This window comes from Girardinichthys multiradiatus, chromosome 12, assembly GCF_021462225.1.
Source record: "Girardinichthys multiradiatus isolate DD_20200921_A chromosome 12, DD_fGirMul_XY1, whole genome shotgun sequence".
NCBI classification, from domain to species: Eukaryota; Metazoa; Chordata; class Actinopteri; order Cyprinodontiformes; family Goodeidae; genus Girardinichthys; species Girardinichthys multiradiatus.
In genome coordinates this window covers 43,714,293-43,741,831 of record NC_061805.1, presented here as the reverse complement: position 1 = coordinate 43,741,831, position 27,539 = coordinate 43,714,293, and the positions used below count along the sequence as shown (strand labels likewise).

The 27,539-nt window shown below is 38.4% G+C and overlaps 1 protein-coding gene across 1 annotated transcript in view; it reads right to left on the bottom strand.

Moving 5' to 3' along the window:
* Window positions 1-17,072: 17,072 nt before the first annotated feature.
* The window catches only part of scarf2 (scavenger receptor class F, member 2), a 33,598-nt gene continuing 23,131 nt past the window's right edge, over window positions 17,073-27,539 (bottom strand). The window contains exons 10-11 of the mRNA XM_047381094.1: window positions 23,582-23,737; window positions 17,073-21,932 (exon numbers count right to left, since the gene is read on the bottom strand). Of these exons, the coding sequence (XP_047237050.1) occupies window positions 20,710-21,932; window positions 23,582-23,737 (1,379 nt within the window). The 3' untranslated portion in view covers window positions 17,073-20,709. The remainder of the gene's footprint in view (window positions 21,933-23,581; window positions 23,738-27,539) is intronic.

The following is a 27,539-nucleotide window of genomic DNA, read 5'->3' as shown; positions in this document are numbered from 1 at the left end:
CTACCTGAGCCACTTGTGTGGGTTGTAGAGTCCGTCTCATGCTACCGAGTGTGAAAGCACCACCAACATTCAAAAGTGACCAGAACATCAGCCAGAAAGCATAGGTACTGAGAAGTGGTCTGTGGTCCCCCCCTGCAGAACCACTCCTTTATCGAGTGTGTCTTGTTAATCGCCAAAGATTTCCCCCTGTTGTCTATTCCATTTGAACAACATCATGTGAAATTGATTGTCAATCAGTGTTGTTTCCTAAGTGGACAGTTTGATTTCACAGAAGTTTGATCTACTTGGAGTTATATTGTGTTGTTTAAGTGTTCTCTTTATTTTTTGAGCAGTGTGTATAGCTAGGCCTTTAATAGTCAAACAACTAAAACACTGCCTGTTTTCTGAACAGTAGTGTTGGGACCCCAGCCATGGGTTACAACATTAAAAGCCCTTAAGAACTTTTCTGGAACTTTTAAAGTAAATTGCATTAACCTACTTCTACCACAGCCAGGAACAGGGACTAGAAGGGAATAACAGCAGACTTCCCGTGACGTCACTGTCTGAATAAAAACTCAGCACGTCAACAAACAGACCTCTTCCACGCAGGTCCCCAGCGGAACTGGAAGGAGAAACACAGCACACTAATGTCTCTTTGCTGGCAAACAGACATAACTCTTCTAACTGAATCCAGAGTGACTACGATCACATGCAAGAAAGTTAAGTAATGATTTGCTGTTTCAGTATCCAGCATTCATTCATATAAAGAGTGTAAAGAGACAAGCGTGACTTGACTTTTCTTCTGAGGCCTCCAGAAGCAGCTCTAATCGAAGGGGATTTCCCCCACGGTCTGTAAAAGGAGGCCGGGACCGCATCACACACTTTTCTGCGTGCACATCCAGGTAGCTGCAAGTTAACCCTTTGTTCACCGTCAAGTCAATTCAAGTCAAGTTTATTTATATAGCGCTTTTCAGCAACAAGGCACTCAAGGTGCTGTACATACGGAAAAACATTACAGTGATACAGAAAATCAAACAACAGAGGTAATTTAAGAATTTTTTTTTATAAAAATAAAATAAAATAAAGAGAATAGAATGATGGATAAGAAAATGAAAGGAAAATTGAACTGAAAAAGTAACTAATAATGTTTAGATGGCACAGTCAAAGGCCACTCTAAACAAGTAGGTTTTTAATCTTGATTTAAAGCAACTTAGGGTTTCGGTGCTTTTACAGTTTTCTGGGAGTTTATTCCAGATTAGCGGAGCATAAGAACTAAAAGCTGCTTCTCCATGTTTGGTTCTGGTTTTGGGTATGCAGAGTAGATTTGAGCCAGAAGACCTGAGAGGTCTGGGTGGTTGATACACTGACAAAAAGTCTGTAATGTATTTTGGTGCTAAGCCATTCAGTGATTTATAGGCTAACAGAAGTATTTTAAAGTCTATTCTCTGAGCTACAGGGAGCCAGAGTAGGGACTTTAGAACCGGGGTGATGTGCTCCACTTTCTTAGTTCTAGTGAGGACGCGGGCAGCAGCGTTCTGGATCAACTGCAGCTGTCTGATCGACTTTTTACAGGTCCTTATTACAGGTCCTTCTCAAAAAATTAGCATATTGTGATAAAGCTCATTATTTTCCATAATGTCATGATGAAAATTTAACATTCATATATTTTAGATTCATTGCACACTAACTGAAATATTCCAGGTCTTTTATTGTCTTAATACGGATGATTTTGGCATACAGCTCATGAAAACCCAAAATTCCTATCTCACAAAATTAGCATATCATTAAAAGGGTCTCTAAACGAGCTATGAACCTAATCATCTGAATCAACGAGTTAACTCTAAACACCTGCAAAAGATTCCTGAGGCCTTTAAAACTCCCAGCCTGGTTCATCACTCAAAACCCCAATCATGGGTAAGACTGCCGACCTGACTGCTGTCCAGAAGGCCACTATTGACACCCTCAAGCAAGAGGGTAAGACACAGAAAGACATTTCTGAACGAATAGGCTGTTCCCAGAGTGCTGTATCAAGGCACCTCAGTGGGAAGTCTGTGGGAAGGAAAAAGTGTGGCAGAAAACGCTGCACAACGAGAAGAGGTGACCGGACCCTGAGGAAGATTGTGGAGAGGGGCCGATTTCAGACCTTGGGGGACCTGCGGAAGCAGTGGACTGAGTCTGGAGTAGAAACATCCAGAGCCACCGTGCACAGGTGTGTGCAGGAAATGGGCTACAGGTGCCGCATTCCCCAGACCTGGGCTACAGAGAAGCAGCACTGGACTGTTGCTCAGTGGTCCAAAGTACTTTTTTCGGATGAAAGCAAATTCTGCATGTCATTCGGAAATCAAGGTGCCAGAGTCTGGAGGAAGACTGGGGAGAAGGAAATGCCAAAATGCCAGAAGTCCAGTGTCAAGTACCCACAATCAGTGATGGTCTGGGGTGCCGTGTCAGCTGCTGGTGTTGGTCCACTGTGTTTTATCAAGGGCAGGGTCAATGCAGCTAGCTATCAGGAGATTTTGGAGCACTTCATGCTTCCATCTGCTGAAAAGCTTTATGGAGATGAAGATTTCATTTTTCAGCATGACCTGGCACCTACTCACAGTGCCAAAACCACTGGTAAATGGTTTACTGACCATGGTATCACTGTGCTCAATTGGCCTGCCAACTCTCCTGACTTGAACCCCATAGAGAATCTGTGGGATATTGTGAAGAGAACGTTGAGAGACTCAAGACCCAACCCTCTGGATGAGCTAAAGGCCGCTATCGAAGCATCCTGGGCCTCCATAAGACCTCAGCAGTGCCACAGGCTGATTGCCTCTGTGCCACGCCGCATTGAAGCAGTCATTTCTGCAAAAGGATTCCCGACCAAGTATTGAGTGCATAACTGTACATGATTATTTGAAGGTTGACGTTTTTTGTATTAAAAACACGTTTCTTTTATTGGTCGGATGAAATATGCTAATTTTGTGAGATAGGAATTTTGGGTTTTCATGAGCTGTATGCCACAATCATCCATATTAAGACAATGAAAGACCTGAAATATTTCTGTTAGTGTGCAATGAATCTAAAATATATGAATGTTAAATTTTCATCATTACATTATGGAAAATAATGAACTTTATCACAATATGCTAATTTTTTGAGAAGGACCTGTATTACTTCAGTTTTGTTTTGATTCAGCTGAAGAAAATGTTGGCCCATCCATGCATTGATTTCTTCTAAGCATTTACCCGGCGCTTGAATGGGTTCATAGTCACCTGGTCACACCGTAATGTATAGCTGTGTGTCGTCTGCATAGTTATGATAACTTACGTTGTTTTTTATTAAAATCTGAGTTAGGGGGAGCATGTAGATATTGAATAGAAGGGGCCCTAAGATGGATCTTTGGGGAACGCCACATGTGATTTTTGTGCTCTCTGATGTAAAGTTACTCACTGACACAAAAACGTCCCTGTCCTTCAAGTAGGATTTAAACCAATTGAGTGCTATCCCAGAAAGGCCGACCCAGTTTTCCAGGCACTCTAATAAAATGGAGTGATCAACAGTGTCAAATGCTGCACTAAGGTCCAATAATACCAGCACTGTGGTTCTTCCACAGTGTGCATTTATATGGATGTCACTGAACACCTTGACAAGGGCAGTCTCTGTACTGTGGTGAGCAGGAAGCCTGACTGGAAGACATCGAAGCGGTTGGTCATTGTTAGGAAGTTGTTTAACTGTTGAAACACAGCTTTTTCAATAATATTACTGATGAAGGAGAGGTTTGATATAGGCCTTTAGTTCTGTAGTAGCAGCTTGTCCAAGTTGCTCTTTTTAAATAGAGGTTTGATAATTGCTGTTTTTAGGGCTTGGGGGAAAACACCTGACAAAAGGGACGTGTTTATTATTTGTGTTAAATCAGATGTTATTACAGGCAAAGCTTTCTTAAGGAAAGCTGTGAATAAAACATCGAGACAGTAAGAAGAAGAGGTTAGTTGCTGTATGATTTCTTCTAAGTTTTTGTAGTTTATTTGGTGAAATTGGGGAATTTTGTCAAAATCAGTTGGAGACAACATTGGTACTGGAGTTGATGTGGATGTGCTGGCTGCCCCTCTGATCTTTTGGGTTTTTTCAGTAAAGAAGTTAGCAAATTCATTGCAGGCCCTGGTAGAGTGGAGTTCAGATGCTGCAGTTACAGGAGGGTTTGTTAACCTGTCGACCGTGGCAAATAATGCACGAGCATTGTTAATGTTTTTGCTGATGATCTCAGAAAAGAAAGATTCCCTTGCATTTTTCAGTTGTAGGTTATATCTGTATAGTCTCTCTTTATAGATAATATAGTGAACCTGGAGTCCCGTCTTTCGCCACCTGCGTTCAGCTTTTCGACACTCCTTTTTTTAACTTCTGACTGGTGGAGCACTTCTCCATGGAGACATTTTCTTCCCAGAAATGACTTTGCAAATGTTTAGAACCTTAGTGGTGATCAAGTCCAAAATATGTCCCTGTTTGTGCGTTTGCTCTTTAACAAAGAGCAAACAATTTCTAAGAGTGTCACATAGATCTATTGCACTTCTGTCTTCAGGTTTGTCTATGTGAATGTTGAAGTCTCCCACAATAATTGAACAGTCATAATCAACACATATCACAGATAAAAGCTCATCAAAATCACTGAAAAAGTTTGTTTTGGACTTAGGAGGCCTGTAAATATTCAAGATGGTTCGGACCGGGCTCTTTACCTGGAGAGCCAAATATTCAAGAGTCAAATTTGCCCAGAAATCCTTTTTTACACTTTAGTAAATCTTTAAACAAAGTGGCCACCCCTCCACCTTTTCTTTGCTGCCTGCTCTCACAAAGAAAATTGTAGTTTGGAGGCGTCGACTCCATCACAATGGGAGCTTCGTTAAATTCATGTAACCATGTTTCTGTTAAAAACATAACATCAGTGGTCAGTAATGAAGTCATTGATTAAAAATGATTTTCTTGACAGATCTAATGTTCAATAATGCCATTTTATATGACTTAGTTGCTGATATTAACTCTGTGTCTGGATGTACCTGACAGTTTATGGCTTTCGTTGATTGTTTATTACTGTCTCTTATCCTTTTGGCTTTGTTCTTTCTGTCACGTATAAGCACAGAGATTTTACAACTATCTCCTATTAGAGGCCCAAGTTTTTCCTGGACATGCTCACTTCTGATAGAGTTACCACTGGGGCCCAGACTGTATCACAGAGAAGTGATTTGAAGGTCCTGATTAGGAGGAGATAGTTTAGGAGGTGGTGGAGCTCTGCGGCATTTGGAAGATGTTGGTTTAGTAGCAGGGCCTCGGCCATGGGGGGTGTTGAATGGAGAAGAGGTCAGAGCCATTTGGGTCCCGATTTTAAGAGCTCCTTTCATGTTATCAGAATTCAGTAAAGCAAAAAGCAGGCTCAGTGGGGAGATGGGAGAGTTCTGTGCAGTCTGGGTTTTGGGGGAGGGGGGTATAACGGGGGGGTCCACTTCTCCTGTGGATTGCCACAGGGAGACCTTTTGTGATGACCTCTCTTTCTCAGCCAACTGGCCGGTTGTCTCTGCTGGAGCTGTTGGAGGCAGCATTATCATTGTTGTTGATACTCCATGTTCCCTGCTGAAGGTCGAAGCTGCTGGTGGATTATTTACTAAATAGAAGAGATTAGATGTGAGATGTCTGGCTCCTAGCTTGTTCAAACAGAAACCATCTTGCTTGAAGAGTTGTCTTTTTTCCCAAAAAATATTAAAGTTGTCGATGAAGTTCACAGGTATGGTAGCACTTCTTTTTTTTCAACCAGTTATTAATCATCAGAAGTCTCGAAAAAATCTCATCTCCACAGAAAATCGGTGCAAAGGGTCAACTGAGAAACATCTTGATATTGAGACCTCCAATAATATTCAGAAGACGAGTGAAATCCTCCTTCAGTCCTTCTGATTTTTTGCTAGCCACATCATCCATGGCTCCACAGTGTATAATAAGGTTTTCTAGAGACGGTCTTTTTTCTGTCATTGCAAGAATATTCTCTGAGATATCGGACACCACGTTACTGGTACCAATCATAACTTCTGTGTTTTTCTTGTTGCAGAAGTGAATGCTTTCCTCAACTTCTCCTCAGCACGGTTCACGTAAGAGGTAGTGTTTGGGCAGTTTAGTTTAGAATGAAATAATCTAAACAAGGTTCGTTTTATGATGTTTGGTTTTGTTTGTGTTGAGAACCTAGCTATCTTAAGGCTAGCAGATTAGCTGCTCAGCTCATGTCCTCAGTTTATGTGTTCTGTGTGTTTTTAAAGTTAAGACAAACTTTTTTTAAAGGGTGATTTTAAACAGAATGCTTATGCATTTTAACCCTTTTATTAGTGGTATTTTAAAGGTATGTGTTTGATTCTGATGATAAGCAACATGTTTCTTTTGTTAGCCCCAACCACTAACAGCTAAGAACACATGCTTACCTTTTCTGAGTCAGCTGAAGATCATTTACCCAAAAAGGTTGTTAGTTTCAATGTAGGAAATATTATTTGTCTAAATATAATTTTACTAACCTTGATAATTTAGTAACTAACCATTAAGACCCATTTATGCAGAAAGATTTGGTTCTTATTCAAAATAATATTTCCCTAAATATTATTTTACTATTTCCTTAATAACATTTTTTTAAATATTATTTTAATATACAAAGGCAGTTCATTAAACACTGTTTAGAATTAGTCATCCAGAAGGTTGGTTTTATTCAGCAAATCATTCTTTAAAATGCTATTTAATTAAAATAATGTTTGATCTGATCTTGCATTGTGAATGGTTGTTTGAAGGTATACCAATTATTGCCTAAGTTAGTTCCAAGACTAACTTCACTTCATTTCCAGATTCTTCAAGATAATCCTTGGTGCCCAGACATAAATTTGGCATGGTAATGTTGCCTCACTCTTTCGGTCATGGTTTTCAACCATCTTTGTTTCACTTCTTTATATTGTACATAGCCCATTAGTCTTCCTTGTTCTTTCATTTTGCTTGGTAGTTTAGTTGGGTTGTTTTGGCATAGCAAAGAGTTTGTTGACTGAAATGTGTTTGACTTTGAGTTGACTTATTTTTATAAATAAATTCTTGTATTTTAAGAAATTGTGTGAATTCATTCCGTGTGTGTGCAGAGTTTTGCTGTTCAATAATGTCAGAGCTTGTCTCACCCTTTTCTATTTTGTCCTGATACCCTCGCCTTACTGTGCTGGTATTCACAAGACAACCCTTAACAGACCAAAATATTATTTTATAAAATATTAAAGTATTAATATTAAATATTAAATAATATATTCATATTCATTACCACAACATTAGACCAAATTTTAGTCACTGAAAGCAGTGGAAATGAGTCACAATATATATTTAGAATCTTTTTAAGTTTAAAATTGCAACAGTGTCCTAGTTTAGCTGTAGGGTTTATATCCACTGTTTGGTATTATGATACATAGCTCTGTTGTGGAATGGCATGCAGCCTGAGAAGGTGAGTTCAGCCGGGAGTCATTTGTGTTGGATTAACTTTCCTAACTTGCCTACAAACAGGGCTGGACTAAAGGACAGAATAAAAGCATGAATCATGGCAGCACAGAAACAGTCTTTTAGCAATGGGGGAATAGAGACCGAGGTCTGCTACATCAGACAAGACCCAAGATGTAGGCTCTACAAAGATGCTCATAAAACAGACAAGCACATAATAGAATGGTGAGATGCTGACAGGAAAGCTTACTCATACACTATATTGCCAAAAATATCTGTCTACTTTTATATGTACATAAACCTTGATGACATCCTATTCTTAATCTGTAAGGTCCAACTTGTTGATAGAGCCACTGTTGCCAGCAATAGCAACTTTAACTACTCTGACATCTTCCACAAGGTTTAGGAGTGTGTTCATAGTTAGATAAAACAACCAGAGTTGCATCCTCCACTGTAATTCATCCCAAAGGTGTTCAAGAAGGTTGAGGTCAAGACTCTGTGCAAGTCAGTCAAGTTTCTCCACACCAAACTTTATATATCTGCAGCCATTGAAGTTATTGTAACACCAGAATTCACTGATTTGGTGGTGTGACCTATCTATACATCTACACTATATTGCCAAAAATAGTATAGAGAGAGAGAGAGAGAGAGAGAGAGAAAGAGAGATAGATAGATAGATAGATAGATAGATAGATAGATAGATAGATAGATAGATAGATAGATAGATAGATAGATAGATAGATAGATAGATAGATAGATAGATAGATAGATAGATAGATAGATAGATAGATAGATAGATAGATAGATAGATAGATAGATAGATAGATAGATAGATAGATAGATAGATAGATAGATAGATAGATAGATAGATAGATAGATAGATAGATAGATAGATAGATAGATTATCTAGTACAAATCTTTCTGTCATTTGCTTTGTTCAGGTCACAAGATATACCCTCTCTCCTTCTGACCTTTTCTCCTCTACTGTCTTTACCACACTGCTGACGTTGCATGATAACTAATGTTTGAATCCATTGTGTTTTCTGTATAAAGTCGAACCTTGTGACAGTGCAGCATATTTGCAGTGTATGAACATTCTGTATGGGAGTAAAACTTTTCTCCCCACCAAGTTTATTCAGTCACTGCATGTTGTGAAAAAAGCAAATTCATTAGGTCACCACAAGAGGGTGGTAACAGCCGCCTGTAAGCTGACTCACAGTCTGGCGGGTAAAATGTTCTTCCAGTTTCAGACCACAGACAGTTATGTTTCCAACAAAAGTAAACAATCGTGCCTGGAATCCTAAAGCACAACCATCTTGTTATCTCCATCTTTTCCAGACAGAGCTGTGAAGTTTAAAGTTCTACACCTTGCATTCAACTCTTTGGGATTATATTTCCAAAGGCCATAAAACTTTTTAACAAGGTTTCCACCTTTTGGCATTTGTCATAACTCTGTAGACTTGTACTGTTCCTGTTTTACATCTGCATCACTGTGCCCAAAACCTCCAATACTTTTCTCACAATGGAGGCTTATCCTTGGAGAATTTATATAGTTGATGTAAAAGAAAGAGCACAGGAGGGGGAAGAACATACAATACCCTGTGGGGGTGGGGTGATTCTGCTGAGTCCAGGTCTATACATATGTATGTGTCCCATATGTGTTCACATTGAGCATGTTTTAGCTTACATCACATGATTTCTGCCAGGAGTGGTTTGTTGTTATTAATGTGCTGACAAAGGGAAACTGCAGCCATTTATAACCAGGCAGTTATGGAGCTCAGACGTAGATGATGAAAACGTTTACGAAGATCAGACTGAGCAACTTTTTCCAGCAGCCCTATTGGGTGAATTGCAACACTTGCAGCTGGAAAAAAGATCAAAAGCCTAAACACCAAGCTCAGATCTTAATTACTTTTGAGAGCTTGTTATAAAGAGACACACACTTCCTGTTTCTCCAAAGCACCGTATCCTGTCTACTAAAGCCAGCAGGGCATTAGTTTGTGTGGTTGTTTTCCTATGATGTGAGATGAGAGAAATATTGCACATTAATTGGCTTCCATGTTTACTACTGTTGGTTTTTATTAGTGTGTTCAAACATATGTGGAGGATATCGACAGAAATATACTTTCAGGTATTTGCTGACCTTTGTCTGTGTGTATTTATCTGTCTGAATCCTTAGGGCAATTGGCTAGAAATTGTGTTTTATGTCTGCCTGCTGTGCTCCAGTAAGCACTTTCAAAAGGAGTTACCTTAAAAGTCAGAGTTGATCACATGAAGATCTCTCACTATATTTACAATGCCATGGCTCTGTGTATCTCTGTGTAAGTTGAGTTAGTAAGTGTGTCTGAGGCAGTGCAAACAGATCTGCAATTTGAGGCTCCCGAACGCAAAAAGGTCACCAAGGTTGATTTAACTTTTAGTTAACCTGAACTTATAACATAATGGCTCTAATTTTTTCCAACCACGTGTCCAATCTTGCCAGTTTTGGGAAAACTGTCACGTAAAGGCATGGATGATGAGAGGAGTTGGCTGCAAGTTGTTTGGCTCTGGTTTTGTTAAGATAGTGAGAAAGTTAAAGCTGACAGTTATACACTTTTGTATGGTCTGCGGGTGAGTGCATTTTCTCAATTATACTTCAAATTATAAAGGAGATGTTAAAAAGGTTAACTTAAAAGATAATTAAAAAATAGTATAATGCATTGATAACCTGAGTTAATTTCAATGTGCAGTTTTTCAATTATAATTTCATTTAAAAAGTGAAAAAAAAGCTATCCAAACAAATGTAGCGTAATTTGAAAAAGTAATGCCCCCCTAAACCAAATAATTTGATGTCCCACCCTTATTGGATGAAACAGTAGTTATCAAGTATTTGCGATAATTGTCTTTTTTTTTTTCAAATTCAGCCAAATTGGAGAGGTGTCCAGCATGAATTGTCTGTTTAAGGTCAAATCATAGCATATAAATTATTATTATATTAGTCTAGAGTTTGACTAGGCCAGATATGAGTCTAGAGTTTGACTAGGCCATCCAAAATCTTAATTTTGCTCTTATGAGGTTTTTAGAGGTGGACTTGCTGTTATGTTTTGGCTCATTGTCCTGCTGCATAACCCAACTGTGCTCAGCCAAATTATCTGCCAACAGCAGCATTACTTAAAACTTTGTTTTCTAGTTGTAAGAAATATTAGAAACAAAATTATATTTAAAACTGAAAATAATGTATTTCAAAAGCACAGCTTTTGGTAAGTTTTTAAAGTGATAAAGGATGTAAACAAGTTGCTGGTGCAAAATGCTGTTGGCCGGTGGCTCTGGGTGCTTTGGGTCTTGTGATAGTCATTCTGCTGTTTTTGAGCAAATTGTCATGATCTATCCTGGCACTGCTCCATGTCTGACCCTGACTTTTGACTTCCCTTGAAGGAGATGAATCAAAAAACAATTTCCCCCCTTTAATGTCACGAACGTATCAGATTGCCAAAGCAACAACAAACACCATGCTTTTGTCGTCTGTCCTCACGTGGCATAGCCGCAGCTGTCTTTCCAGCTATAGCACCTTTTTAAAAATACTGCAATGACAGGGCTTGGCTCGGTATGCAGGCCAATAAGGAATAACCTCTCTGACAGTAACCCCAGTATTCTAATACTTCTGCGAAGAATGAGATGAAGTGATGGACAGGAATGACAGAATGTGAGACAGAGTTTATCAGGGAAGCTGAATTGGGGTGAGGGTGGAGTGAGAGTTTGCACTTAGAAATGTCCAGTTTCTTGCCACATAAGAAAAGCCAGGGAGCAAACAGACACCAAGCACTGCTCCCCAGCCTGTAATCTATGTCTGGCTAATCAGAAACACATGGCTTCCTATAATGGCTCCAGTAGAATGAGCTGTGAAGGATGCATATATTGTGATATCTTTGCTGAACATACTGCAATAAGCCATAGACATTAAAATAAGAACCAAAAACTTTAGTGTGCATTGGGATTATATGCATAATTGTGTAGTCAAAGGAAAATAAAACATGGTTTTAAAACATTTTTGCAAATAAAAATAAGAAAAGTGTGCGTTTGTTTTCAGTCCTTTTTATTTTGATACACCTAAACAATTCAGTGTAACTAATGGCCTTCAGGAGTCATCTAAATATTTTCACCTGAGAGCAATACAGCTCTCAAAAGAATTACAGCAAATATTTTTTAAAGTACACCTGAAAAATTAGAGAGGTAAAGATCAAGGAATACACCTGACAGGTCAGTGATAAAGTTGTGGAGTTTTCAGGATTTCATTGTATTTAGCTCCAGCCATCTTCCCAGAAACTATGACCAGCTTCTGTATTGCTGGTAAAAAAATCATACCTACAGCATAATGCTGCTGCCACTATGTTTCACAATAGTGATTAAGTGTCCAGGGTTATGTACAGTGTTAGTTTTACTCCACAAGAAGCACTTTGCATGTAGGCCAAAAACAAATTCAACTTTGGGCTCATCTGACCAGAGCAGAGATTACAAACAGAAGACAAAAAAACAACAACAATGCTTTCAGTTAAAACACTGTGTTGAGATCTGTTGTTTCTTTTTTATTTAGAAAAAGAAAATTTTTCACTAATCGCAATAACACAAAACCTACATGACCTGGTGAAAAATCTTCCTCCCTTATTGGAAGAATGGGTAGAAACAGCACATCATCAATTGGAGATTTTTTTCTACAGGTTAAACAGCCTCAACATGTTCCAGTGACTTGTTTTGGGAAAAGAAAAACTGAAGCAAAATGTAGCATCTTGAAAACAAAGTCAGTACAATGCAGGCCGTTGGCCACAGACTGAACTGAGTGCTGGGACAGCTGGGGTTCACTGCATAAAAAACATAAGCCATCTGCATTTTTCCTTGGTTTTGGGCAGACACGTTGGGTCTTGTGATCATTTTCCATCCAATATCTCCCCTTTGGCTGCTTTAGGATGGAGTGAGTGAGAAGCAAGGAGGAAAGAAAAGAAGAAAAAAAACCTCTGGGGTGAGTGTGTGGAATTATGTGAAAGCTGAAACCTCAAGCCACATTCTGAAGTCTGAAGTCCCACTTTCGTGCACAGATATTGGATGCATAGACAAATAACTAGCAATGGGGAGAAGACGGATGAGAGAGAACATGAGAGAACAGAGGACAATACAATTAAGACTAAAAGACATGAAAAGAAGAGAGAGCGTTAAAAATAACAAAAGAAGAGTATGACTGAGAAAAAGCATTTGACTGATCTGCTTTTTATTAGTCATCCAAATCTTCTCCCCTAATGCACTCCCTGGAATATTGCTGACAAAGGGGGAAAATCCAGGGCAATTTGAAGTTCTAAACAACTTTTTGCACACACATCCCTGCAAGGGGAAAAGGAGAACAGAAACGTCTGGATGGAAAAGGTCTGAAGCTTAATTATATATCTGATATTTTGAATCATTTTGCAGTGCCTTGCAAAAGCAATCAAAGCCTTAAACCTATTCCACTGTATTGCATAATTGTGAAGAGATAGGAAAAATATTGTATGTATGAAAAATATTGTATGTATTCAGTTTTTCCGATATCTCTAAATAAGATCCAGTATGACAAGTAGCACCAGAGATCATATAATGAGTACATTTGTGTTTAATTCAATTTCAATATAATTCTAGGTGTTCTATGAAGGCCTTAGAGGTTTGTCAGAGAGGAGTATTAAAAAACAGCATCATGAAGTCCAAGCAACACACCAGAAACACATATGTGGTAAAGTCTAACCCCTTACTGCCTGACTTTATCATAAAAAATGAATTATTGGTATAGCGTGGAATTGTGGAATTAAAAATAGCTCATGCAACACTTGATTTTGTTTATTTAATAAAATACATAGTAAATTAGAAATGATTTGGCATGACTCCAATCTCTAGATGGCACCAAAGTGCTATCAATTTAATCCTTGGTGTTGAATACGCATCAACAGGCATTGCTGGTATGTTTCTGTGGTGGTCTCAAAAATAAACCATGGCTGTGTGGTGGTTTGTGGTAAATTTGCAACAATATACAATGAGTTAATGCAGGATTAAGTCATATAATAATATCAAAAAATGGGAAGAGTATGGCCCAACTGCAAACCTACCATTAATCACAGAAACACCAAAGAGGTCAATTGAGAGTCCCTGAGCACTCTCAAAACACCATTCTCATGTGAAACATTACGGTGGCAGCATCATTCTGTGGAGACGCTTTTTTACAGCATGGGTAGAAAAACTGGTCAGACTCGATGGGAAGATGAATGGAGATAAATACAAAACACCCTCTTAAATCCGGAGGAGGTATGACTTGTAAGAATAAAATAACTTGGAACACCATCTATCACTTTTCTTTCACTTCGTCGTGTGCTGTTGGACTATCAAAAAACAAAAACAAACAATAAAATACATTCCACATGATAAAATTCAAAAGAGCTTTTTTAATGACCTGTACATTTAAAAGTTTAGAAAAGTATTCGCAATAATAAAAACTGTGTGTTTTTTTTTTTTTATAAAAGTCACAAATAGCTCAGGTAAAATAATAATGCAGCAATGAGGCTTAAAGCAATATGAGAATCCTAGAATTCATAAAGGTGGCTGAACTTAAAAGAATATCAGCTTTTAGCCATATAAATGACACCAAGAACAATACTGATGCATTTCTGCACACAAAGCAATAACTGCTTCTGACCCAGTTTCTGCACTTCTCCAGCTTGTCTGAGCAGCTGTTTGGGTGGTCGGCTTGCTGTGTGGTTGGCTTTAATTTGTGCAGTAAGAGCACCCTAATTTAGCTCCGTGCCAACACAAAACAGTTTCATGTCTTATTATTAAGACAGTCGTATATCACAGTGTGTAGATGCCACTAGAAATCTATAAACACATACAATGCTAGTACTGCCCCCGCTCTCAGCCACCATCATTCTGGTTGCACGTCGGTTTCAGTTCTTAGTGGTTTTGGCTTAAGAAAAGCACCAGCTCCATTTCCAGGATATGTCATTTCATAGTTTCTAAATTTCCACACGGCCAAGGAACAGTGTTTTGTAGGAAGGGCTGCAATTAGACAATGTTTCTCGCAGACAGAGCGTCGACAGGGAGAAAAAGTGAAGAATGGTATTTTTAAAATCTCCTCTGGCCACGTCTGATGCAAGGAAATGACAGCATCTCAGAAAACTGTGCCACAGCTTGTAACAAAGAAACATCAAAACTGGATTAATGTTTCAAGACCCATTTTAACCAAAGTTAGAGAGTTTTGAGTTGGGGAAAAGGCATTTATAAACTTCTCTTTGCTTTTAAACTTACTTAATCATCAGTCTTGGGAAATGATTCCCCTCTCTTCAGTAATTCTATTGTTAAGTTATTACTTTTAGTGACTATCAAGTGTAATTTGACTCCCCTTCCTTTATGCTTTGCATTGCAGAAAATATTTGTGTTTTTCTCCCTCACTCATAAATGTCTTTCTTCCTCTCCTTGCAAGGACTTAAATGGCTACCAGATGTGGCTTCAGTCTATTCTTGTTACTATGGAAACACAGGGACTGGAATAGTTTTTTTTTTTTTGTTGTTGTTTCTGAAGTCCGAGGCTTTTGGCTGACTCATACGGCCTGAGTTTGCAAGCTTCACTATTGCTACAGACATGGCACACGGAGCGCGCCCCAGGTCCAACTCATGTTCAACCTGCCAGCTGAGATGTCACTGAACCTCTTTCTCACATGGCTCCAACTCTGACAGTTTTGGACAAACTTTACTTGGTGCTGTACATTTGCTCCTTTGTGCTCTTTTCTCTGGCTTAAGTTCAATTACATGAGTGAAAATGTTTCTCTCCGTGGACCGCTTTCAAAATCATTTCATGCAACTGTCTTATTCTAATCATTTCAAAAAAAGCAGGAACCAAAACAATAAAAAATCAATCATAACTTAGACAAATACTTTAGCAACACAGTTTATTCTAAAAGCTATAAAAGTATGGTGACATGCAAAAAAATATCTCCAGTTTGCAGCTTTTCCACAACATGTCAGGGATGAAAAGCTAGAGAATATGTGTCGGTACCCTCAGCTGAGAATCTTCACCATCTGTGAGCTCAGGATGAGCAGATGGAGGCAGTTGTGTCAACATTCCTCTCCATTCTGGCAGTAAATCTGACTTCAAGATGTTGTCACATGAAAAATTGTACTATTTAAGGAAAAGGCGGGAGGATAGATCCAGTAAAAGATCTGGTTCATAAGGCTTACACGAATTTAAAACCAAACTTCATGTAAGTCAGGACCTGGTACAAAGTGGTCCTAAAAAGAATGGGTCTAAAACAGTTTATTATGCCTAACAGCCAACTGATTATCTCTGTGAAGCTGTATGCATTAGGACTGTAAGCTAATAACAGAACACTAGCACTTACATACTAGTTACAGTGCTTTCTTTTAAATTGTTTATTTTTATCTTTTATATTTTTTTAACAGTTTAACATTTCCTGTCCTGACACATGGTGAGCCTGGGTCCTTGGGTAGCAAGGAGAAAAAGAGAACAGAGAGGTCCAATTAAGATATTTTTAATTTGTTTTTGTTTATTATTATACAACTGCAATGGAAAACTAATTTATGTCTAGGGGATCCAATACATGTTTGCTGCACTGTGGGTAAATCATATAATGCATCTTTGTATGCATTGCATGATGCCACCACAATAAAAACAATCCCACTTTTTCTTGCTCTCCATCCATCCATCCATCCATCCATCCATCCATCCATCCATCCATCCATCCATCCATCCATCCATCCATCCATTCATCCATCCATCCATCCATCCATCCATCCATCCATCCATCCATCCATCCATCCATCCATACATCCATCCAAAAGGGAGTTTTTCCTCTCCACTGTCGCTTCATGCATGCTCAGTAGGAGGGATTGCTACAAACTCAACGCCAGTGACTGTCCACTGTCTCTACATGCTTATCCAGGAGGAGTGAATGCTGCAAGTCACTGACTGGATGCAATCTGCTGGGTTTCCTTAGACAGAAAAACTTTTTATCCAATTTGAATAAATAACTAACTCTGACTGCACTGTTCAATGGTTAGGACTAATTGGAATGTATGTACCTGACTTTGTGAAGTGCCTTGAGACAACATGTGTTGTGAGTTGGTGCTATATAAATAAAACTGAACTGAATTGAATTGAATCCATCCATCCATCCATTGGGTCAGGTTTTGCCCCTCCAAATTAAATCAAATGTACAGTGCATGATTACATTCTTAGCACAGAGTTTCCACTGTTTAAAACCCATGAAAGGAGCTCTTGTCCCCTTCCTGAAGGAGCCAATCAACAGTCTCCTGGTTCCTTCAGGCGCTTTGAAGAGCTGGTCTGACTGAATGCCTCCGGGCCTCTACCCTGTTCCTGCAATTCAGCAGTGCAAGTCCAGAGAGGCAGGACAGGGTTATATATCAGTCAGCATGTTGGTTAATTTATTTTATATGTTCAGCTGCTACATGCCCTGTATTGTCCTATTAGCTCTTCCCTGAATTCAAAGAGAGTATGTAACACCATCAGAGAAAATATGTGACACAAATGAGTATTTTGTCTATTTTGTCTCTGTAAAAGAAATTAAACCGAAGTTAAAGGAAGACAGTTTTTTTCAGTTATGGTTTCACTTTGGCTACATGTATAGCTTTTTTATTCAAAAGAACTAAATGACACACAGAGTTTAACAGCCATACAATAAAGGCAATCAAAGTTGAAGTAAAACAAAACAACAAAATATACCTTACAGCTGGTGACAGTTTTGCAGTTTTTTTAGGCCCTTCTTTACAAAAAAAGCATTGTAAGGCAATGAAAACAGGCAAGGGCCAGTCAGGCAAAATATTGCAACTAAATAATTATACAGTATTATGGTTTAAAGCATATGCACTTGTTACAACAGTGGTATTATGGTAGTATTGTACAATTCTCTTTTTGTATGAGATTTGCTTATGGGAGACTGTAACAACAAATGGAGGGGAGCAGGAAGGTTACAGATTTCCTCTGCAGCTATAATGCCATATAATTACACTCTGCATCATGCAGTTAAGTGTTACACAAACAATAACATCAACAGAGAACAATTACAAAGCCAATGTAAACTTTACAGAAGGAAAGTACTCTTACTGCAGATTTGGTTGAGAGCCAAAAATAAGCAACACACCAAAACAAAACAAAGCAAATACTATATGAAAGCCAGTTCACTGACAAAAAAATCAAAACAAAACAGGAACCACACAGTCATATAAGCACAGCTTACAAAGATCATAAGTAAGTACACAACGTATACAAGAAAAATGTAAAGTAAAAATAAAGAAATGACGTGTACCTTGATGAAAAAAGATTTTGTTAATGTGATATATTCCATCTCAAAAAACATACCAAAGGGAGAGTATTATCACTTCCTACTTCACTAGTTGTTCATAGTTCAAGTTGTAAAATCTGCTTTTAGATTAGCTTTCTTTCCTACTTGACTTCAAACTTAATTACTCTGTTATTTGTATTCCACAACAATACTTTCATGGATATTAATGTACTCATTTTGGGATCAGCACTTAAAGTAAACACTGGTAAAATCATTTGGCAAACATAGCTTTGGTTTTACACACAAGAAAAAGTACCATTTAGGTCTCAGTTTTAGCCAAAAGAAAGAATATGCAAACATCCTCCTAAATTTAGCATAAATCTGCTGGTATTAAATAATTCTTGGGGAAATAAGCCATGGATTCAGCTATTTTTGTCACACATTTATCTTACTGACATCTAGGCAAAATGAAAATTTGACAAAGGGTTAGTTTCATGACGGAGCAAAGAGACTGATGACAGAATGCTGAATAAGCAGAAACTAAGGAAATTACATAGTTTGGAGTATAATTCCTTAGCTTAGGGGTTCAGCTGACTAGGGAAAAATACAGTGAGAGCACATTCTCATCTTAGCAAAAGCATAAACGGGAGCCCTGTGATCCAACAAATGTTATCTGACAAACTTGGCCGATTGGTGGGATGTAAAATACATTTAACAGTAAAGCTTCAAATTGAGGGAAGCTTAATGAAGTTAAAATTCTTAACAGGGAATTATAATTATTATTTTCTCATATATTTTTGTGAACCTTAAGGCAACTAGTTTACTTTCCTATTTATTTTGAGAGTGATGGATATTGAAATGTATTTCTTTAATAAAGATGGCCACAGAATCTCATAAAATTGTCAGCTGTGTTAGATTCATTTAAAATCTTAAATATCAGACCTAAAGTAGACAATCTTCAGTTATGAAAACCTTTGAGGCTGGGATTATCTTGAAAAGCTTTGGTGTAGAGATGTTGTTCCAAGGAAATAAGAAAAGAACACAGAAAAATGCTAGCTTCTAGTCATCAGAGCACCAACTACTTACTCTCAGTATCTGTGTATTACGTGTCAATAGCTATTTTCCTTGTTTTTAAATTCCAGGTGTACAGTTTATAAAGCAACGAAATACATTTTGAACGTGTCAACATTTTTCTCTGTAAATGTGTTTGCAATGGGGCTAATGACATGAAATTCACATCATATGTGGGCAACAACCTAAGTATTTATGCCTACATATGAACAAAGAAATAAACAAACAAATAAGTATATAAATAAAGGTATGTGTGACAAAAACTTGGAACACAACCAAAGAAGCTGCACAAAGGCAAAGAAAACTAAGAAATAGCTGAAACCTAATTACAAATCAACCCTGCGCCTATCGTGCCAGTTCATATTGGCTTAGCCCTAATCGATGGCCTATAAAAGGGTTTCTTATAACCAAGGTATCATAAAGGAAGCATGTCATGATGAGTATGAAGCTAAATCAAGGCCAACAGATCCTCATTGTTCCAAAACACACTGATGGCATTTGTTACAGACATAATTGTAATTTTTTAAAAATGTGTTTCAGTGAGAACCATCTAAAAGTCGAAAGAACATTTCACCATAAACCAACTGAAAAGAAATGCAAGACTTCTGATAGAGGAGTCAAAAGAATAATCAGCAATGTTCTCCAAGAGCCAATGATTATTTGCATAATGCTTCAGAAAGACATGAAACTAGCAGGTAGGTTCTTTTTATGAAGAAATGCACTCGTCCCCCATGGCCTCAATGCACACTCACTTTGCAAGACTTCACTGCAAAATGAAAATCATATTGAAGATTGTTTAAAGTTTCCTGCAGAACATTAGGAGAAGTGGTCAGATGAGACCAAGATTAATTATTGTTTAATGTCATTGCACACTGCAAATCTGGAGCAGTAAGGTCACAGCATATATCAGAACCAAAATGTCATGCCAACAGTGAGCCTAATATAGCCCTACACCTGCTATCAGTTTAGAAGGTGACAGCATCATGGTGTAGGGCTATATTACAACAATGATACTGGTAGACTGTAACCAAAGGCAGGGTGAATGAAAAAATGTACCATCACAACATGGTTAAACTAAAGATGAAACAATTGTTGGTTTCTCAACAAGACATTAATTTTAAACACACAGTCAATGAAACAATCAATTTGTGTCAGAGAAAGAAGGTAAAACTGATTGAATCAGTCACCTGACATGAATCTATTTAAAAAGATCACCCCCCACAGCCTCCAAGATTTGATGGCAGTTTGTGTGGAAGAATAGATCAAAATCAAACTGGAGTAGTTTCTCCATAAAATAGACATCTTGAAATAATCTTTAATAGGTCTTGAATAAATTTCAGTAATAATTATTCCCTGTACCATTCTACTTTATTACACTTGATGCATTGACGTATTTGTTTTATTTGTTTTCATATGTGTGGATTACTTAGGTGGTTACAGATACCCAGTGTGAATTTCATGTCTCAAGCCTCATTAGAAATGAATCTACAGAAAAAATTCAATGTCAATACTTATTTTCCACGCACTATATAAATATAATGGTGGGCTCACTGCCCAGCAGCTGAGATGAATGAACTTTTAGATAATATCCCTGTGAACAGATAGTTGTGTTCAGGTGTAGACTAGGTTGTATTTTGACTTGAATTTGTACAGAAACAAAGAGATGATTCTTGAAATTAACAATGGTGTCAAGGTTATTATAAAACACTTTCCTAATGTGATTCTTTTGTGCCTTTTATCTCAAAGAGGTTGTTACTTCTAAATGGTCCTGGAGGCACTGCCCTCAAGCTGTTTCTTGATTAAAAAACTATGTTGCTGCTTGCATCAAACAAACAGTTCAGTCTTATAAAAAGTGACTGGCAAATGTTCAGAATTTTTTCAAAAACCTATTTCACTACCTGTGGTGGCATAATGGCTGTTTTCTGCTGGGGTATTTTACTTTCAGGTGTATCAAGGGCACCACCCTTGCCTTTCTTCCTAGGTGGCTTTTTTATGGGAGTCTTCTTCGGTGTAGGGTCCTGCAGGTCCCCCGTCCTGGAACCATTCAAGTCCTGTTTCTCTGGGCTCTTGGCTTCGGGGGTCCCAAAACTGTTGGTAATAGGCGCCACCATTTTCTGGAGGTTGCTCGTAGTGGGCAGCACAGGTTTGGTGGAGCCCTGCTGGCTAAGTCCACTGGAGTTGGTCCTCTTGGCTTTCTGTGGAGGTGTGGGTTTCTCCTGGTTATTTTTTGGTAGGGAGAGACCATTGGTCTTTGTCAGTCCAGTCCCCTCATTTCTGTTGATGCTCTGAGTTTTCTCCTTGAGCTGTGCAGCCAGTAAAGTGGCCGCTTCAGAATTCATATGAGGGTGGATGACCTTTGGGCTCTTTGGTGGCTCTTTAGGGCCCTGCTTTGGATTTTCAATGCTCTTCTTCTCGGGCGAGGAGCTACCGAAGCTGCTTATCATCTTTAGGGCATTTTGAACAACACCAGTAATTTGCTCCATGTGACTTGGAGGGCTGTGCTCATCTCCAGACTTTTTACCCTGTAGCAGTTTATGTTTGCTTGGTGATCCATTTGCATCAGTATCATTTCCATCCCGTTTTTTCTGTTGGCCTCGACTATTTTCTTTTATTTTATGACGTTCTTCATTCTTTGATGAGCCATCACTGGAGCTCCTCTTTTTCTCCTTTGACACTGCAAGTGCTCTGTTTCCTCCTTGCTGCTCTGGTTGTTGAGACCCTGTTGCATTTCCATGTATCCATGACACTTTTGGTTTAGTAGATGGATCTGGTGGCCGTGGCTTGGGCTTGCCAGGTGAAGGGGGAGGTTTTCCGTTGCCCTTGGCATCTGGTGTAGGGGTACCATCACCATCCTTGACACTGCAATCATCCTCCTTAGACTGCTTGGAGAGACGGGCAATGCAGGCATATTGGGCGGCAGACTCAGACCCGCTATTTGAAACTTCACTGTCAGAGCACTTGAGCAGGGACTGCTCACTGCTCTCTGTTTTGGTGACACTTGTGTCTTTTAGCCAGGTGTACTCCCCTGCATCCTCCTTGTAAGGGTCATCCTCTGGGTTTTCTGTCACAGGGTTGGGGCTCTGCTTCCCTTTGCTGTCACTTGTGGACTCTGTTGACCGTTGGCAGAGGAATAGTAAAGGATACTGTGAGTCCAACTTATTTTCAGATTTTATGAACACAGCTGCATTCAGTCAAGTATGAACACTAGATCATAACTATAAAAAAGGCTAAACAATAAAATAAATGTCCGACACAGTACAGAACTCAAAACGTTAATGAGTGTGTTATTTTTGGGGGATTCAACAAGATCACCTGGCACATTATCTGGCAATATTTAAACCTCATAACATTTCTCTGTCATTTCTGTCATGCTAAGCACTTTACAATTGTTGGGATAGCAAGACATTGTCTGGGTAATCCAGTCTAAACAATCGTCATGAGCCTTAGCTATGGTGTGTTTCAAGGATGCCACCCTTCCTCTACCCTGAAGATTTTTTTTTATGCAAAACCAGAACTGGTTCTTAAGGGCCCATGTAATACCAGAACAGCTACTTACTTCTTAGATAGCACTGGGAAAAGTGCTATGTGAATAAAATGTACTTACTTGGCTCAATTTTCAGGTCACTTTCATTCAATATCTGTTTGATTGCTCAAATTAAGAATCGCTGCAACATCTCCTAAGAATGCTTAAATAGACAATATTTAAACCGTGTACGAAAATATTGCCACACACAATGGCAAAGAGCTATTAAAACTGTTGTCTTCTGATTTTTAGCTTAATATGAGATATGTTATTTTTAAGGAATTGGGTCTTAATTGGTTACAGTTGGTAGCTGATCTGTGTGTTATAGCGTTAAGAATGCAAAGTAATATTTTCAATGCTTTTTGGAGTTCAGGATTGTCTTATATTCAGAAAAAACATAAAACCTGCAATACATAGATAAGTAAAGCATGGACTGAAATAATCTATAATGTTCAACGATTCTTTAAAACAAAGTTTGTGATTTTTAAAACCATTATTTGTAAAAAAAAAAGTGGTATTTTTTTTTAGTTTCCCACAAATTTTGTTGAAGCCTCCTTGTGAAACTAATACACCTTGTCTAGTGAGCTGAAGAGATCAATTCCTCCTTATTATTTATGTGTCTTTAAGATAGTGTTTGCTTTGTTCCTCCTTCCTAATAGGCCTTTTTGTAAATGGAAAACACAGTAACACATCTTATCTAAACACCATTCTAACTACTGAATTTTCTTACACTGTAAAGGTTGGACTGATTTATTGACATGATGGTTTCATAACTGTTTCAAACTGCAGAAATGTAACAAAAATCTATTACAATGACATTATCAGTCAAAGATGAGAAAGTCCCTTTAAATAAAGACTTAGTTGCAGTTTTTATACTTTGAAAATAGAAACTGATTGAACTGAAACTTTCCACCGAACTTCAACTCACTCAACGGTTATGTGCCATTTGCTAACTAGACCATTTCATTTCCTGTTTATACTTGATTTCTTCTCCAGAGAAAACCTGGATCTAGATGGCCTATGATTAGAAGCAAAGTATCTTCATAATGAGAATTACAGAAGTGTGTGAGTCACTGCATGGTCACACAGGGGAGCTGGGCCTCTTTACAAATGCGTTCAGCTCTGCGTTTGTGCATGCATGTGGGTGCTTAGACCTCCTATGCAAAAGATGAACTGTAAATTTAATAGGGTCATTCCAGATAACCAACTGTTTATTTGCTCATGTGATGACCAACCTTCATGAGGAACACAGTAAACGGGTCCTTCATCTCCACTCTCAAAGGAAGAAAAGGACTCCTGGGAAGACCATGAGGAGGGGGATGGCTGGTCGGCCACAGAGGGGGGCTCAATGAAGCTGCAGTTGAAGGTGTTCTCTGGGTCGTGGTGTGCTACTGAGAAAACAAAACAAATGCAGGAGCCAAAAGGTCATTTCAAGAGTTTTGTTCTCCGTTACAAGAGCAACAGTCTGTTCTCACTCAGCGTGATAAGATGAAAATAGGTTTTAGTGAGCTCTGTGGAAAAAACTGACTTTATTTTAACATTATTTTTTAGGAGCACATTTCTGGTAGCTTAAAACATTTTCACATTTGGCTGTTAAAGATTTATGAATTTGGTTTAAGGTGTGGATTGACTGGTACTGTGCTAGGTTGGTTCAGAGGTTTTGGGTAGACAAAGACTAGTTTGTGATTTGATCATTATAAATCTAAATAAACAAAGATTCTATGTGAGGTTCCTCAAGACTCCACTCTTAGGCCAATTTAATTCAACATCTAAAATGCCTACAAAAATATTCACCCACCTTGGAGGTTTCACTCTTTATTTGCTTTTATAAATAAAATCATGGTCAACATAATTTGCTGTTTTGAACAAGATAAAAAACCTCATAGTGAGTATAAGATATAAATATTAATATATATTTAAAATGTAAAGTTATTTAAAAATATTATAATGAAATAAAAAATTAAGTGAATAATTGCATAAATATTTACCCGTTTCAGGTCAGTATTAGTATAGAGAACACTTTTGTTTTAAAGACACAGATGTGATCAAAATGCATTATTTACAAGATTTGATACTTGTTGGTGAAATGTACCATATTGTTGGTTTTATTTCTGTTTATTTTTTTATCATAGCCTAAGTTTCAATAAATATTCTGTTAGTGATTTTAAGAGCAAAATTAAACAAGAAAATATCCTGGAAAACGTTATGTTTCACCCATTTCAGTTTACTTCAAGATCAATAAATGCATTGTATTTCCAAGCTCAATGAGCAATTGTTTTCAATACTGACCAAAATGATCCAGATTTTTCCCCATATTAAAGCAGCTCTAATTTGGACACATGTTCTCCATTGTTCCTTTCAAAAGAGCTTAAACTCTGTCAGGTTACTTGGGGATCAGGCACAAATTCACAACAGGATTGAGACCTGGGCTTTGATATTGCCACTCCAGAACCTTTACCTTGTTGTCTTTGAACCATCTCTTTGGAGGTTTTGATGTATACTTGTGGTTGATGTCTTGCTGTGAAATAAATCTGCCCACAAGTCTTAGTCACCTTTCAGGATGTGGCAATTTTGTTTCTGCATTTATGCCACCCTCTGCCATTACAAGCCTCCAGGGGCCTGCTGAAAAGCATCCATTCCTTTACTGGCTGCTTGCACCACCATGCATGATGTGGAGTGTTTTGTGTTTAAGTGTTGTCTGATGACTAAAGAACTCTTTTTTCTCATCAGAGCAAATATCATTCTTGAAGTGTCTCACATGTCTTTAGGTAAATTCCAGGTGAAATTTCAAATGGGGCTTTCCACTCTTCCCTACAGCTTCAGCTGGTGAAGAACCTGGACAACATTTGTATGTACAGTCTCTCCCATCTGAGCCACGGAAGCATTTAACTCCTTCAGAGTGGTCATAGGTCTCTTGGTGGTATCATTCACCAGTCTTCAACTTGCACAATCAACCAGCTCTAGGCAGATTAAGACAAGAGCCATGCCCTTGATTTCATGAAATGTCCATTGCGTTGAAAATCTTTTATAGCTATTTTTTGACTTATACTTTTCATTCATTTAATAGCATGGAGTGTTCTTTTGTTTTTTGTTGTAGTTGTAGCAAGACCACTAACTAATCAGAAAACAGACCTTTCTGACAGAGGTGTTCTTACAACAGTCATTTGACGTACATCCACTTGAAACTCATGCAAACTTATGCAGTTATAAACCTTGCCGTACTTTTATTTATTTGAAATTAGTTTGTAAAAACCTTATTTTGTCCTAACATTATTAAACATTGTTTTTTGAATATTATTGTCACAAATGTCTAATATATTGAGAAGTATTTCATTAACAAAAGCACTAAAAGGATGAAACATAAAAAGGGGTAAATACTACTTGATAGGTATTTTTCATCCTCTCTCTAGCTCTACAACATTTCTCATCATATGAAAACTAATGAAACATAACTTTACATTTTAGTACCACTGACCACAGACCACTGAAGTCACTCAGTCTGTTTCACTCATGAATGAACAGGTCCTTCTCAAAATATTAGCATATTGTGATAAAGTTAATTATTTTCCATAATGTCATGATGAAAATTTAACATTCATATATTTTAGATTCGTTGCACACTAACTGAAATATTTCAGGTCTTTTATTGTCTTAATACGGATGATTTTGGCATACAGCTCATGAAAACCCAAAATTCCTATCTCACAAAATTAGCATATTTCATCTGACCAATAAAAGAAAAGTGTTTTTAATACAAAAAACGTCAACCTTAAAATAATCATGTACAGTTATGCACTCAATACTTGGTCGGGAATCCTTTTGCAGAAATGACTGCTTCAATGCGGCGTGGCATGGAGGCAATCAGCCTGTGGCACTGCTGAGGTCTTATGGAGGCCCAGGATGCTTCGATAGCAGCCTTTAGCTCATCCAGAGTGTTGGGTCTTGAGTCTCTCAACGTTCTCTTCACAATATCCCACAGATTCTCTATGGGGTTCAGGTCAGGAGAGTTGGCAGGCCAATTGAACACAGTGATACCATGGTCAGTAAACCATTTACCAGTGGTTTTGGCACTGTGAGCAGGTGCCAGGTCGTGCTGAAAAATGAAATCTTCATCTCCATAAAGCTTTTCAGCAGATGGAAGCATGAAGTGCTCCAAAATCTTCTGATAGCTAGCTGCATTGACCCTGCCCTTGATAAAACACAGTGGACCAACACCAGCAGCTGACACGGCACCCCAGACCATCACTGACTGTGGGTACTTGACACTGGACATCTGGCATTTTGGCATTTCCTTCTCCCCAGTCTTCCTCCAAACTCTGGCACCTTGATTTCCGAATGACATGCAGAATTTGCTTTCATCCGGAAAAAGTACTTTGGACCACTGAGCAACAGTCCAGTGCTGCTTCTCTGTAGCCCAGGTCAGGCGCTTCTGCCGCTGTTTCTGGTTCAAAAGTGGCTTGACCTGGGGAATGCGGCACCTGTAGCCCATTTCCTGCACACGCCTGTGCACGGTGGCTCTGGATGTTTCTACTCCAGACTCACTCCACTGCTTCCTCAGGTCCCCCAAGGTCTGGAATTGGCCCTTCTCCACAATCTTCTTCAGGGTCCGGTCACCTCTTCTCGTTGTGCAGCGTTTTCTGCCACACTTTTTCCTTCCCACAGACTTCCCACTGAGGTGCCTTGATACAGCACTCTGGGAACAGCCTATTCGTTCAGAAATTTCTTTCTGTGTCTTACCCTCTTGCTTGAGGGTGTCAATAGTGGCCTTCTGGACAGCAGTCAGGTCGGCAGTCTTACCCATGATTGGGGTTTTGAGTGATGAACCAGGCTGGGAGTTTTAAAGGCCTCAGGAATCTTTTGCAGGTGTTTAGAGTTAACTCGTTGATTCAGATGATTAGGTTCATAGCTCGTTTAGAGACCCTTTTAATGATATGCTAATTTTGTGAGATAGGAATTTTGGGTTTTCATGAGCTGTATGCCAAAATCATCCATATTAAGACAATAAAAGACCTGAAATATTTCAGTTAGTGTGCAATGAATCTAAAATATATGAATGTTACATTTTCATCATGACATTATGGAAAATAATGAACTTTATCACAATATGCTAATATTTTGAGAAGGACCTGTATGACACAAATTCCTTCAGATTAATTAAAAAAAGACAAAATCCATTGTTTTTTGTTCCAGTCA